This window comes from Scyliorhinus torazame, chromosome 19 (genome assembly GCF_047496885.1).
Source record: "Scyliorhinus torazame isolate Kashiwa2021f chromosome 19, sScyTor2.1, whole genome shotgun sequence".
Lineage (NCBI taxonomy): Eukaryota > Metazoa > Chordata > Chondrichthyes > Carcharhiniformes > Scyliorhinidae > Scyliorhinus > Scyliorhinus torazame.
The window spans coordinates 95148458-95161925 of record NC_092725.1 but is presented as its reverse complement, the minus strand read 5'-3'; the positions used below and the strand labels follow the sequence as shown (position 1 = coordinate 95161925).

The 13468-nt window shown below is 45.3% G+C and overlaps 1 protein-coding gene across 1 annotated transcript in view; it reads left to right on the top strand.

Moving 5' to 3' along the window:
• LOC140395963 (uncharacterized) overlaps nt 1-13468 on the top strand; it is a 97730-nt gene that overhangs the window by 19002 nt on the left and 65260 nt on the right. The window contains exons 3-5 of the mRNA XM_072483991.1: nt 3496-3570; nt 6555-6621; nt 10224-10381. Of these exons, the coding sequence (XP_072340092.1) occupies nt 3496-3570; nt 6555-6621; nt 10224-10381 (300 nt within the window). The remainder of the gene's footprint in view (nt 1-3495; nt 3571-6554; nt 6622-10223; nt 10382-13468) is intronic.

Genomic DNA, 13468 nt, shown 5'->3' with positions numbered 1-13468 from the left:
ACACACACACACCACCCCTCGCTCACACACACACACCACCCCCTTGCTCACACATTCCCCCTCGCCCACACACACACACACACACCACACCCACACACACAACCCCGTCGCCCACACACACACATCCACCTCGTCGCCCACACACACACAACCCCGTCGCCCACACACACGCACACCACCTCCTCGCTCACACACACACCACCCCCTCACTCACACATTCCCCCTCGCCCACATACACATCATCCCCAGCCCATACATTTCCCCTCACCCACACATATACCACCCATTCGTCCACACACGCACCACCCCCTTGCCCACACCACTCGTCCTCGCCCACACACATGCACACACACACATCCTCCTCGCCCACACACACATCCCCCCTCGCCCACACACTCACATATCCCCCCTTGCTCGCATTCACATCCCCTCTCGCCCACACACATCCCCCTTCACTCACACACATATCCCCTCTCGCCCACACACAATAGATCCACCCTTGCCCACATACACATCCCCCCTTGCCCACACACACATCACAATCTCGCCCACACGCACACATCCTCCAACAATATTTAAAGGGATCATCAGCATCTTTCAGGTTATATTCTGATTACATCTGACTGATTCTCTTCGAAATTTTCTGTTAAAATTCTTTGGATTTTTGTTACACAGCCTCCTGAAGGAGTATTAATTAGTTAATCAGTTATTTACTCAAAAATATATAAACGGAGACTGCTGGGACACTGGGATGGTTGGTAGGTAGGAATCAGACATAAGTAATGCTGCATTCTGTGAAGAAACCTAATATCAAGAAGTGTAATAATGTCTAGTTTCATATTTCACCAATTGACTTGGTATTGAATGATCATTGATAACAGGGCTGCTCTCTGTGTACTCCCTGCTTGATCCCAGTGATGGGTGCCATGGTAACATTCCCACTTGGGCTGCAGTGTGGGAGGGAGATAATCAGAGGCAGCATAAAATATAGAAGCTACCTCATCAACATGAGTTTTCAGGGGCACCTCTCTTACTTGCATATAAGCCAGGAGAAGAGAGTGCGCAAGGAAGTCAGCCATCTCTTGGAGCCAGACCTGCAACCTCAGATCAGAGCAGGGTGAGGCCGACACCGTCAGTGATTGTAAGGTTATTGCGGCCCTGACTTTCTTTATGTTGAAATGTTTCCATTCTGCAACAGGCAACATATCTCACATCCCTCAATCTGCAGTAAACATCCGGGAGGTGACAGAGGCTCGTCAGGCCAGGAGAGCAGAGTTCCTTGTGTTCTGTGTTCAGTCCTGTGTTCCATCAATCTTTCAGTCACTCTATTAGACCAGGGGGTCTCTCCTGGGTGACCAAGGCTGTTCACTCTATTCACTTGATTGATGGCTCCACACTACAACTCAACAACATGTGTCCATCATGCAATGAGGGCCATGTTGTATGAGAAAAATCATCGAGCAGACCATTGGGTGGCTGAAACAATAGTTCAGCTGCCGTAGTTATTCTGGAGAAGCCTGCAGTACAAGCTGGAATGAGTGTTCTGATGTATGACAATCTGCTGTATCCTCCAGAACCTGGTCTTCATGAGGGCACACACCTCGCCTCCAAGGATCTGCTGAGCACCTCAGCAAGAAGGTGGAGGAGGCAGTTCACTCATCCATGTCCTGGCTGGACTGCCAACATCATTTCATTCAAATCCAAAATCCCATTTTATAACACTATCCTCCCTCTGGTACACACCATCACGCACCTCATGGTCACAATGCTAAAATAAAATCCATTACAAAACAACAAAACAGCCAACAGTCCTTATAAAGCTTTACAAATCACCCTTATGCATTCTCTTCATTATTGTCATGTCTTTGCCTGGCCTACTGATCCTACACAGTCCTCCCCAGTCGTTGCAGCATGGCAAATCAGAACAGATTGTTTGAGGACAAAGGGAGATGTGGAATGTTGGATTATGTAGGAACATACTATTATCTGTTATGGTATCAACCCCGTCATGGTCACTCCAACGATGATGAGCAGCTTCTGCTCCAACAGTGTAAAGACATGTCGCCAAGCCGATAGCTTCCCAGTTAATTGCAGCTGCCTCTGGTTGTGCACATCCTTTTCCTGAAAGAGAGTGGGGGAAGTGTGCCAGTGCATGTGACGCAATGTGTTTGAGTGATGTGGCTCTCATGGTTGAATAGCTGGCAGAGCATGCAAGGTGTGAGATGTGTGCATGTAGATTGCAGCAGTGCTACATTGCGAGGGTGAGGCAAAGTAAGTTGTGGTTGCTAGAGGCGGATGGTAGGTGGAGTGTTGGATGTGTGATGCACTGAGCAGTGTGTGTGAGGATAGTGGTTCAGTTGTAAGGACATGGCATTTGAAGGGGAATTCATTGGGTTTGACCATAGGTGTGAAGTAATTAAACTTCCTGTGCCATTGCATCCAGGTGCTCAAGGCAAATGTTATATCCCGCACCTGTCTCACGGGGTAGGGGTGATCCACTACCCCATGGAGCTTGCAGAATATGAGCTCCCCTATAAGGGGGCGGGGACCCTTAACAAGGTTCATACATCGTTGTACAAATAGACCCAGTAGGGAACTACTGGAGCTGTGCATAATAGTTAACGTGGTACATAAAGTAAGTTTTGTTTTTATCTAGAAATTGGTGTGGACTCTTTATTGCTCCCTTCGAAAATTGGCGGCAAGAGGCAGCATTGTTTGCATCCATGATTATCTGTTCCAATTCCTTTCTAAGTGTTTGTCTGCATGGCCTCCTGCCCCGCCCCCCATCTCCCATGGATCCAGGATATCACTCCTCCTCCCCACCTATTTATTTAATTATTTAACCATGGAATCACCATGTTGTTACCAATGTAAGGTAACCAAAACAAATCAATGTGTGAGATTTAAAATATGCTATTAACATGAGGAACTATTTCCGATGCCCTCTTGGCCAATTTCCCACCTTACACACCCGATGAGTGTGAGCTCTTCCAAAACCCGGCTGTCCATATCCCAACTCGCATCAAGCCCCAATCACCCCTGCATTCACTGACCAATATTGACTTCCAGTCTGGCAAGTAGCAACACCCCAGTTTTAAAGTTCTCATCCTTGTTTGCAAATCCCTCCCAGTATCTCTATTTCTGTGAACTCCTCCAATCTCACAAACCTCCAAGATATTTATGGTTCTCTAATTCTGGCTTCTTGAGCATCCCTGATTTCAATCGTCTATCGTGCCGTCAGCCCCAGAGGCCCTAACCTCTGGAATTCCCTCCCAAAAACTCTCCAACTTTCTATTCCTCCTTTAAGGCACTCCTTAAAATTATATATTTGGTAAGGTTTTGGTCAGCTGTCCAAGTGCTGCATTATGAGGCTCAGTGTCATATATTCTTGAAAATGCTCATGAGACATGTCGTTACTTTAAACCTCCAAATAAATGAAAGTAGTTGTTGGCATATTAACTAATCACCAACTGGTAACTGATTCATTTGGCACAGAGAGGCCCTGACCAGAATTCTGTGGAATTTGTGCGGATACTTAAATACACAACAGATCAATGACCTCCTCAGCAGGTAATTACAATCTTTAAATACATTCCAATGCTTTTTCTGCTCGTAATTGGAGATTAATGAATGCAATGGTTAGGTGTACTTGGGGGAAGATCTCAGTGGGGTACTGCAAGTACGTCCCCTAATTATTCCCCATTTTGTCACCATTGATTGGCTGCCAAGACACACTGGCTGTTTCGGTGGACGCCATCAGTGGAGAGGGCACATTAATGTCTAAGGCAATGATATAGATTTATAATTACTCTCTGAGGAATTAAGAGCATGAAATTCAAGGAAGGAAGTCAGTTTTTTCTCAAGTTTAGAATGTCGCTTATTTTTGGCCTCTCTCCAGATTTTCTCATCCCGCCCGTGACTCTGGCTGCCCCTGGTCAGAGTGGAAGACCCTCAGCCCAAGTACCCATTTGAAGAAGAACACGGGAGCTCCCCCCAGGCTCACATTTAACCTTCAACCAACATTATTAAATCAGGTTTTAAAGAAAAAAAAAAATCGCATCGCTGTTTGTGGGATCGCGCTGTGCACAAAACCAGCTTCAGATGAAAAGGTCCTGCCTCTGTTAAGTCTGGTCACTGAACTTCATATTTCATTCCTATTAGGCGAGACACTTCACAAAACTGTAATACTTTACACTAACTTAACAAGTTGTTAAGTTTCAATCATTTTAATCACATCTATCTCAACATCTTGTTCTGGCAGTAAACTGCAGGTCAGAATAGATAGAATTGGGCAAGAAGTCTAAATGGTTTCTTCTACCAAACTCTCAAGTGGAATATGCAAATGCTTATATTCAGGTTTGAGACATCAATCATTTGCATTTATGTAGCACCTTTCAGAATCTCATATAGCTAGTGAAGTACATTTTGAAATGCAGTCACTTTAGTAATGCAGAAAATCTGTCGCCAATTTTTGCACAGCAAGCTCCCACAAACAATAATAGATAAAAACAAGAAATGCTGGATAAACTCTGCAGGCCTGGAAGCACCTGAGGAGGGAGAAACATAATTAACATTTTGAGTCCTTATGACTCTTCTACAGAACTGAAGAGAGGTGGAAATGTATGAATTATATAGTTGAAGAGGCGGTGGAGGAAGTGAGGCAGAATAGAAGAACAGGGATAGGTTGGAGCGAAGAAGAGATTAACAAAGGACATAAGATAAAGGGTAATAGTTAATGGTATCATTAAGGACTGAAGAATGCTAATAAGGTTATCTTACCTTTTGCCACTATTAGCATTCTTCAGTCCTCAATGGCACCATTAAAATCCCCCTTGTCTTGTGTCCAGAACACTTTTGTCAATCCCCTTTTGCTCTGATCGAACCCTGTCCTTCTATTCTGCGATTTTACAGCCAGATGCCGTTCCCACTGCTAACCCTCCCCATTTATCCAGCCTGGGACTGGTACCAATATGCACCAACATGCCTGCTTCAGTGACTGGATTCTTTCATAGACAACAAGTGCTGGAGCGGGACTTGAACCCTGGGACCTTCCAGCCCAGAGGCAAGAGAGCTACCCACTTCGCCAGTCCAAAAGAAGAGTGTTCCAATATCAATCTTTGCCTTTTATTACTCTGGAAGTTTAGTTCGATATAATTTTTTAGGTTAACCTCGAGTACTCACTAAGGTCTTGTTCCAGAGCTGAAAAGTCCAGTTTGCTCTCATTGTCCTTTGGAGCTTAGTCTTCTCTGAAGACAAACCTGAATCCTGGTTCCCATTTTTGTGGCAAAAGTTCAGCCTATTGATCGCGAATCTGCTCCTGGAAAATTATTGGAAATTTGTCACGTTCCTTACCCTGAGCACCATGTTTTTGCCGACCTATACGTCTCCTAATATTGGTACTCTTGTCCTGTTGCACAGCTTTGAAAAGTTTGCTCATCTATCTCCTCCTCAGTTCAAGCAAAAACCTCCCACCAATGTAATTACTGCCTCTCTGTTCCCCAACTCAAACCAAATCGATTCAATCCTAGAACCATCCTGTCAGTCTTTCGTAACATCCTTAATATCTCCACTCACCCATCTCTTTTCCCTTCTCTTACATTCCTGAATAGTTGCTCGGCAGGAATACTAAGAACCCCTTTCTGGCTTTATCTGAGCCATGTATCTGTTAATGTAGCCACATTTTAAATCCCGTGTTGCAGCCCACCAAGCTTGGTTATACTATGGAGTGGACACAGATTTAGATACAGCTTAATGCTGCCGTAGTCACTTTTGTTATTTTCCTCCATCCTGTCCCTGTGATTTCAGAGGTATTTCTAATTTTATTGCTGTTAAATCTCTCCATCCTCCCTATCAATACAAGCTAACGTCTCAGTGAGATCATTTGTTCTGTCCACCTTGTACAGGAGCTCGTGCTCCCTGAACCAGTCCCAATGCTCCAAGAATCAAAAACTCTGCCCCTTGCACCATTTATCCAGCCATGTATTTACTTGCACTAGCTTCCTGTTTTTATATTGATTAGTATCTGGCACTGGGAGTAATCCTGAGATTACTAACTTTGTGGTCCTTTGTTAAGTGCTTTGCTTAGCTCCTCAGTTTTTATAGCTGTGCTATTGGCTCCAACATGAGCCATAAATTCTGGCTGTACCCGGTTCCTCAGAACATGTCCTGCATCCGTTTGGTGATATCCTCGACCCTAATACCAGGGGGGGCAACATACCCCAGGGGAATCTGTGGTTACAGGCAAGCCTTGTCATGCCCCTAACTAGCGAATCCTTTTTGACTACACCATTTCCACCCATTCATTTTTGTCAAATATAGTCAAACCACTGCAGTGCTGGAGGTTTAATTCTTATTGGTTTCCTCCAAGTTCCATCTCCCCTGAAAATTGCTTAACGTGACAGAAATTTTGGGGTCAATTGCACTGTCCGTGTCCCTTTCTCTCCTACCTTGTGGCTATTGTGTTTTTGTTCAGTGACTTCCTCATGACAGAACAGATATTTTATGATGATAGTTAGATAATTATTAAGCTTTGTCTCTCTTTAATCTCTATGTAGTTTTGGAATGGTTGGCTTATCGCGATTCCCCTTTGCGGACTTTGTGAGCCGTTTCCAGAATACTGAGGTAAGCAGAGGAAGCATGAAGGGAACCTTCCTTCCCCAAAGTACATTTATTAAGAAGGAATGAAAGAACTTGGACTTTGCTGAAAAGAGAGACATGATGCTGAAGCTTTTCACCTTACCCTCATCAGGACAAACACAAGAATACCAAATTGCAAAAACCTGAGAAAAGGGTGCCGATTGGTTGGTAAGCCAACTCTGATTGGCCAAGGCATTGTCATTAGAAAGCAATAGGGAACTGTAGACTCCTCAAGCCCCCGGGTAATTCAAAAATGATGCAAGGCTTGAACATGTCTCTCTTGTTTGCAGAGAATGGGTCATTGTGTATGAATGTATGTCGCTTCTAGCAAGCGTAAGTGAGCCAAGTTATAAGCTCGACTGATTATCTTAAATTGGTTGTTAGCAGAGCTATTAGTGCACTCAGGATTGCATTTGTCTTGATGAGTGCAACATAAAATCTTCAGCGACATGTCTCTTTTCAACAATATTCAACTTGTGTACTGCCAAGCAACTGAAAGAACATGAATTTCTATAGCACCCTTTCACAACCTCTGAATGTTCCAAAGCACTTTGTAGCCAATGAAGTAACTTTTGAAGTGTAGTCACTGTTTTGAAATATCAAATGGGCAGCCAATTTACATACAGTAAGCTCCCACCACCAACAATGCAATAATGAGCAGAGATTCAGGTGCAGGTTGAGGGACAAATATTTTAGAGGAGATTCGGGAGAACGCCCTTGCTCTTCAGAATGGAGAAATTGGATCTTTTATGCCCACCTAAGAGTATTGAGGGGGCTTCAGTTTGACGTCTCATCTGAAAGATGACACCTCTAACAATGAAGCACTCCCTCAGCAATCCATTGGGGCTTCAGCCTAGAATTTGTGCTCAAGTCTAGAGTGGGGCTGAATGCAGAACTTCCTGATGTAGAAGCAAGAGTGAGTTGCAGCCCTGCCATGGGTTGAATATCTACCCTTTTTTGAAAGTCGTTGGTGCAGGCTAACATTTTCAGGTTGTAGGCAATGATACACGATTTCAGAGTGATTCTTCAGTGCAGGTAACTGGCCCAGCTAAACAAGATGAATGCCAATCTGCAAATCCGCCCAACACATGCCAATGGCAGGCGGTAAGAGTGGGAAAGGTTCTTGGTCAGCCATGTAATGGGAAGAAACTTGGAGCCTCGACCATCACTCTCCATAGCTGCAGACCACAACATGCTTGTAAATGTGCATCTTGCCGCAGCAACTCAGACTCCTCAGGGGACAGTTTGTTCAGTTGGCTGAATGACTGATGTGGATCAAATTGGTGTCAGTAGCTCTGGGGTGAATTCCCTATTCTAGTTAGGGAGGATTTGGGACCTGCATACTTACCCAACTGTGGTGGCGATCGTGGTGATATACAAAATAGGAGCAGGAGTTGGCCATTCGGCCCTTCAAGCCTGTTTGGCCATTCAATATGATCATGGCTGATCCTCTATCGCAGTGTTTTTCAAACTTTTTTCCAGGGAGCCATTTTTACCAACCGGCCAACCTTCGTGACCCATGCCGGCCAACATTCGGACCCACCATTTTCTCTTGCCTTTAATGTGAGAGGTGAGCCTGCTTGGTCCTCACGATCTCACTCCGATCAGGTTGACAGGAGAAGAGGGCTATGCTCATATCAGGTGCAGGATTCGCGAGTCCCACTTTGAAAATGCCTGCTGTATCTCAACCCCACACTCCAACATCCTCCCCATTCCCCTTGACATCTTTGAGTATAGAAAACTATCTATTTCCTTCTTAAATATATTTAGTGACTTGGCCTCCAGTCTTTTGTGGTAGAGAATTTCACAGGTTCACTATTCTCTGAGTGAAGCGGTTTCTCCTCATCTGAGTAATAAATGGGCGATCCTGTAACTGTGACTCCATGGGCGCGATTCTCTACACCCGCGTCGGTTGGGAGAATCGCCTGGGCCGCCAAAATTTCCCGCGACGCCGGTCCGATGCCCCCCCGCGATTCTCCCAAGCGGCGGGAATGGCCCCGTCGGGTTCCGCGGGCCGCAGGCCGGAGAATCGCCCGAGACACCCAAAATGGCGATTCTCCGGCTCCCCTGCTATTCTCAGGCCCGGATGGGCCGAGCGGCCAGCCCAAAACGGCAGGTACCCCCCGGCGCCGTCCACACCTGGTCGCTGACGTCGGGAACAGCGTGGGAACGCTGGGGCGGGGGGGGCGGCCTGCCGGGGTGGCGGGGTGATCCTGCACCGGGGGGTACCTCAAATGTGGGGTGGCCCGACGATCGGTGGGCACCGATCGTCGGGCCGTCCTCTCTGAAGGAGGACCTCCTTTCTTCTGCAGCCCCGCAAGATCCGTCTGCCATCTTCTTGCGGGACGGACTCGGAGAAGACGGCAACCATGCATGCGCGGGTGACGCCAGTTATGCGGCGCCGGCCGCGTCATGTATGCGGCGCCGCCTTTATGTGGCGACAAGGCCTGGCGCATGTAAATGACCCGGCCCCGCTCCTAGCCCATTATCGGGCCCTGAATCGGTCGGGATAGGAGCCGTTTTGCGCCGTCGTGAACCTCGACGGCGTTCACGACGGCGTGGGCACTTCGACGCGGGATTGGAGAATCCCGCCCCCGGTTCTAGAATCTCCTTGTTCTTACTCCCCTCCGATCTAGACACCCCCCCCCCATCCCCCCCATCCCCTCACCCCCACCCAGCCGGAGGAAACAACATCCTGTGTTCTGTCTGTCCAGGCCTGTCAGCATTTTATGTTTCAATTAGATCGCCTCTCATTCTTCTGAGTTCCAGCGAATACAGTTCCACTTGACCTAGTCTCTCTTTATATGACAATTCTGCCATCCCAGGAATCAGTCTGGTGAACATTTGCTGCGCTCCCTCTATGTCAAATATATTCTTTCTTCGATAAGAAGACCAAAACTGCACACAATACTCCAGGTGTGATCCCTGTACAGCAGTAAGACATCTCTGCTCCTGTACTCAAGTCCTCTTGCAATGAATGCCAACACATTATTTGCCTTCTAACTGATCGCTGTATTTGTATGCCTACTTTCAGTAACTGGTGTACTAGGACACCCAGGTTCCTTTTTCTTTTTGGCTAATCCACCTACCCTGCACATCTTTATGTTGTGGAGGCGAAACCCATGCAAACATGGGGAGAATGTGCAAACTCCACACGGACATTGAGCCAGAGCCCGGATCGAACCTGGGACCTTGGCACCGTGAGGCAGCAGTGCTAACCACTGTCCACCGTGCTGCCTGCCCAGGTCCCTTTTCACTTTAACATTTCCCAATCCATCACCATTTCGATAATACTCTGCCACTCTGTTTCTACGTCCAAAGTGGATAATTTTACATTTATCCACATTACGCTGCACCTGCCATGTATTTGCCCGCCCACTCAAGTTGCCTCTTAACATCCTCTTCACCACTCACATTCCCACCAAATTTCATGTCATCAGCAAACTTGGGTTGGTCCTGCCTTTGGGCAGAGAACTAATCTAACTGTGGTCTTGGTCACTTCTGATGTTGATCATTTAGCACAATGGGTCTTACCTTCAGCCAATATTTGTAAATGACATTTATTACTTTGAAGTTTTGTCCCATAGGTTGGGAAGACTGAGTGGATAACGAACGTTCAACCAAAACAATTGCAGGAGAATGGGGCCAAGAATGCCAGAAATTGTTTTCTGCTGCAAAAATCAAGTAAAGTTGAAGAAAACGTTCAAAATCATCTCACTTTACTTGAACAGAAAGTACACGAGAGGTGAATGTTGCAGAGCAAAACAATAATATTTGATATTTTTTGGTGATTTATTAACATAGTGAAAGAGTTGGTGTGGAAATGACTCTTGGAACCATCACAAGCCCATCGCTTGCGTCAAATATTTGAGATTTTAAAAAAGACTTGCATTTCTGTAGCACCTACTACAACCTCAGGAAGTCACAATTAATTTCACAGCTGATGAGCTACTTATGAGGCATTGTCACTGTTGTAATGTAGGAAACAGGACAGCCAATTTGAGCATATGATTATCCCAGAAACAACAATGTGATAAACCTTCAGGTGGACAAAGAAGATCCCATGACATGAAACAGAGCAGAGGGAATCGCACTGATGTTCCAGACAACATTCATCCCTCAATCAATATTGTTGAAACAGATAATTTAGTGATGATGGTATTGTATTTTGTGGGAACTTGCAGTGTGGAAATTGGTTTCTTACAATACAATACCAAAAGTGATGACAAAGTAATTAAGGGATATGGGGAAAAGGCGGGATCAGGGTATTGAACTTGATGATCAGCCATGATCATAATGAACGGCGGAACAAGTTCAAAGGGTCAAATGGCCTCCCCCTGCTTCTATTTTCTCTGTATGTTTCTGTGTAAAAGGTTTTCATTTGTTGTGGGAAGTTGATAATAGTGCCATGCATTTCAGGGTTAAAGAGATGGCTAGTAGATCAATATTTGCACCTAGCTCATACAATCTTAGAAATGACAGCACCAAAGAAGGCCATTTGCTCTATTGCTCCTGTTCTATCACTTCCAGCTAATCCCCTTTCCCTCCCTTTTCTTCATATCCTTCTAAATTTGCCCCTTTAAATACCTATCTAATTCCCCTTTGAATGTGCTTTCTTTTCAATAGCCAGTTGCAGTAAAGCACCTTTGTCCTAAAACCCCATCGTCTTATTTGAGAAAGAAACCTCAACAGTCAACATCTATCAGGCTTATTTTATACATAGGTATTTTATTCATATTTCCATGTTGTCACATCAAACATAAACTGGTGAATATCAAGAATGTAATATCTGTGGCCCCCCCCCCCCCCCCCCCCCCACCCCAGGTGGGTTTCCTTCACCTGGATATTACAAGCCTGTTATAAATCTCATCAACATGATGTCACGTCAAAAAGGGGGAAGATCCCAATGTGAGTGGATTATACGGTGGGGAAGACTGAATGATATGATAATCTATTTAAATGATCTTCCTGGCTTTTCTGGGTGGGAACCTCATTACGTCAGTGGTAGTGGGGTGGGGACAATTGCGCCACGCGATCTCGCCACCGAGATTCTTGTTTCAGAGATCTTGTGGGTGTAAAATCCCGGCTATGCTTCTGTACAAATGTTCCCATGCGCGTGGACTAATAAATGAACCCTCAATGGGGTTTCCCAATCCCTTATGAGCGATTCGTGTCTTTATGTCATAAAAACGTGATTATTATGTTACTGAGTTAATAGATCAAAGAACATGAGCTCATGAGTGGCACGGTAGCACAGTGGTTAGCACTGTTACTTCACCCCACCAGGGTCCCAGGTTCGATTCCCGGCTTGGGTCACCGTCTGTGTGGAATCTGCACATTCTCCCCACGTTTGCGTGGGTTTCCTCCGGGTGCTCCGGTTTCCTCCTACAAATCCCGAAAGATGTGCTTGTTAGGTGAATTGGACATTCTGAATTCTCCCTCTGTGTACCCGAATAGGCACCGGACTGTGGCGACTGGGGTATTTTCACAGTAACTTCATCGCAATGTAAGCCTACTTGTGACAATAATAAAGATTATTATTCCATCATGACAGTGTAAGAACTTGAATTTATGTTTGTTATTCTTTCATGGGATTTGGATGTTACCCTTGAAAAGGTGGTGGTGAGTTACTTGTAGTGTTCAATGGTTTAACTGATCTGTATTTTATTATGTTAGTTTGTTGACTAATCAATGATTGATTGTGTGCCTGAACTGTGCTTGATTGATTAAACCTTGGAGTAGCCTCTGTGTGCTAAAATAAACAGAAACGTCCAGAAAGACTTGAGAAGCCAGAGTTGTGAAAATATGTATAGAAGTCTTGTGATTACTGAGTGGTAGTAAATAAATTGATTGTAGATGTAGAACTAGTGTCAACCTGCATCCTGAAGTAAATCAGATATACAAAATATACTATATTGCCTTCTTGAATCACTGCAGTCTATATGGTGTAGGTAGATTCATCAAAGTGCTGTTAGGGAGCAAGTTCCAAGATTTTAACCCAGTGACTGAGAAGGAACAGTGAAATAATTCTAAGTCAATCATAGATAATCATAGAATCCCTACAGTGCAGAAGGAGGCCAATCAGCCCATCGATTGGCCTCAAACCAATCGAAAGAGAACTCTACCTAGGCCCACTCCCAGCCCTTTCCCTGTAAAACATGCATTGAACATGGCCAATCTACTTAACCTACACATCTATGGACACTAAGGGGCAATTTAGCATGGCCAATCCACCTACCCTGCACATCTTTGTACTTTGGGAGGAAACCAGAGCACCCGGAGGAATGCCATACAAACATGGGGAGAACATGCAAACTCCACACAGACAGTCACTCAAGGTCGAAATCGAACCTGGGTCCCTGACGCTATGAGGCAGTAGTGCCGATGTGGCACTGTGCTGCCAGTCAAGATGGTGTGTGTGCCTTGGGGGGGGGGGGGGGGGAGTACAAGGTTTTTTTATTCACTCATGGGATGTGGGTGACGCTGTCAGAAATTTTGCCGATCTCTACTTGCCTCTTAGCTGAATAGGCCATTTCAGAGGTCATTTAAGAGTAATTGCTGTGGATCTGGAGTCACATGTAGGCCAGACTAGCTAGGGATAGCATATTTCCTTCTATAAAGGACACAACAATGGTTTCATGGTCATCATTTAGACTTTCAATTCCAGCTTTTTAAAAATTGAACACAAATTTCATCATCTGTGGTGGTGGGATTCGAACCCATGTCGCCAGAGTCTTTGGGTCTCTGGATTATTAGACCAGTGAAATTATCAATAGACCACCATGTCCCCGGCTTTAAAGCTGGAAACAGCTAACAACAGAAATGACCATGT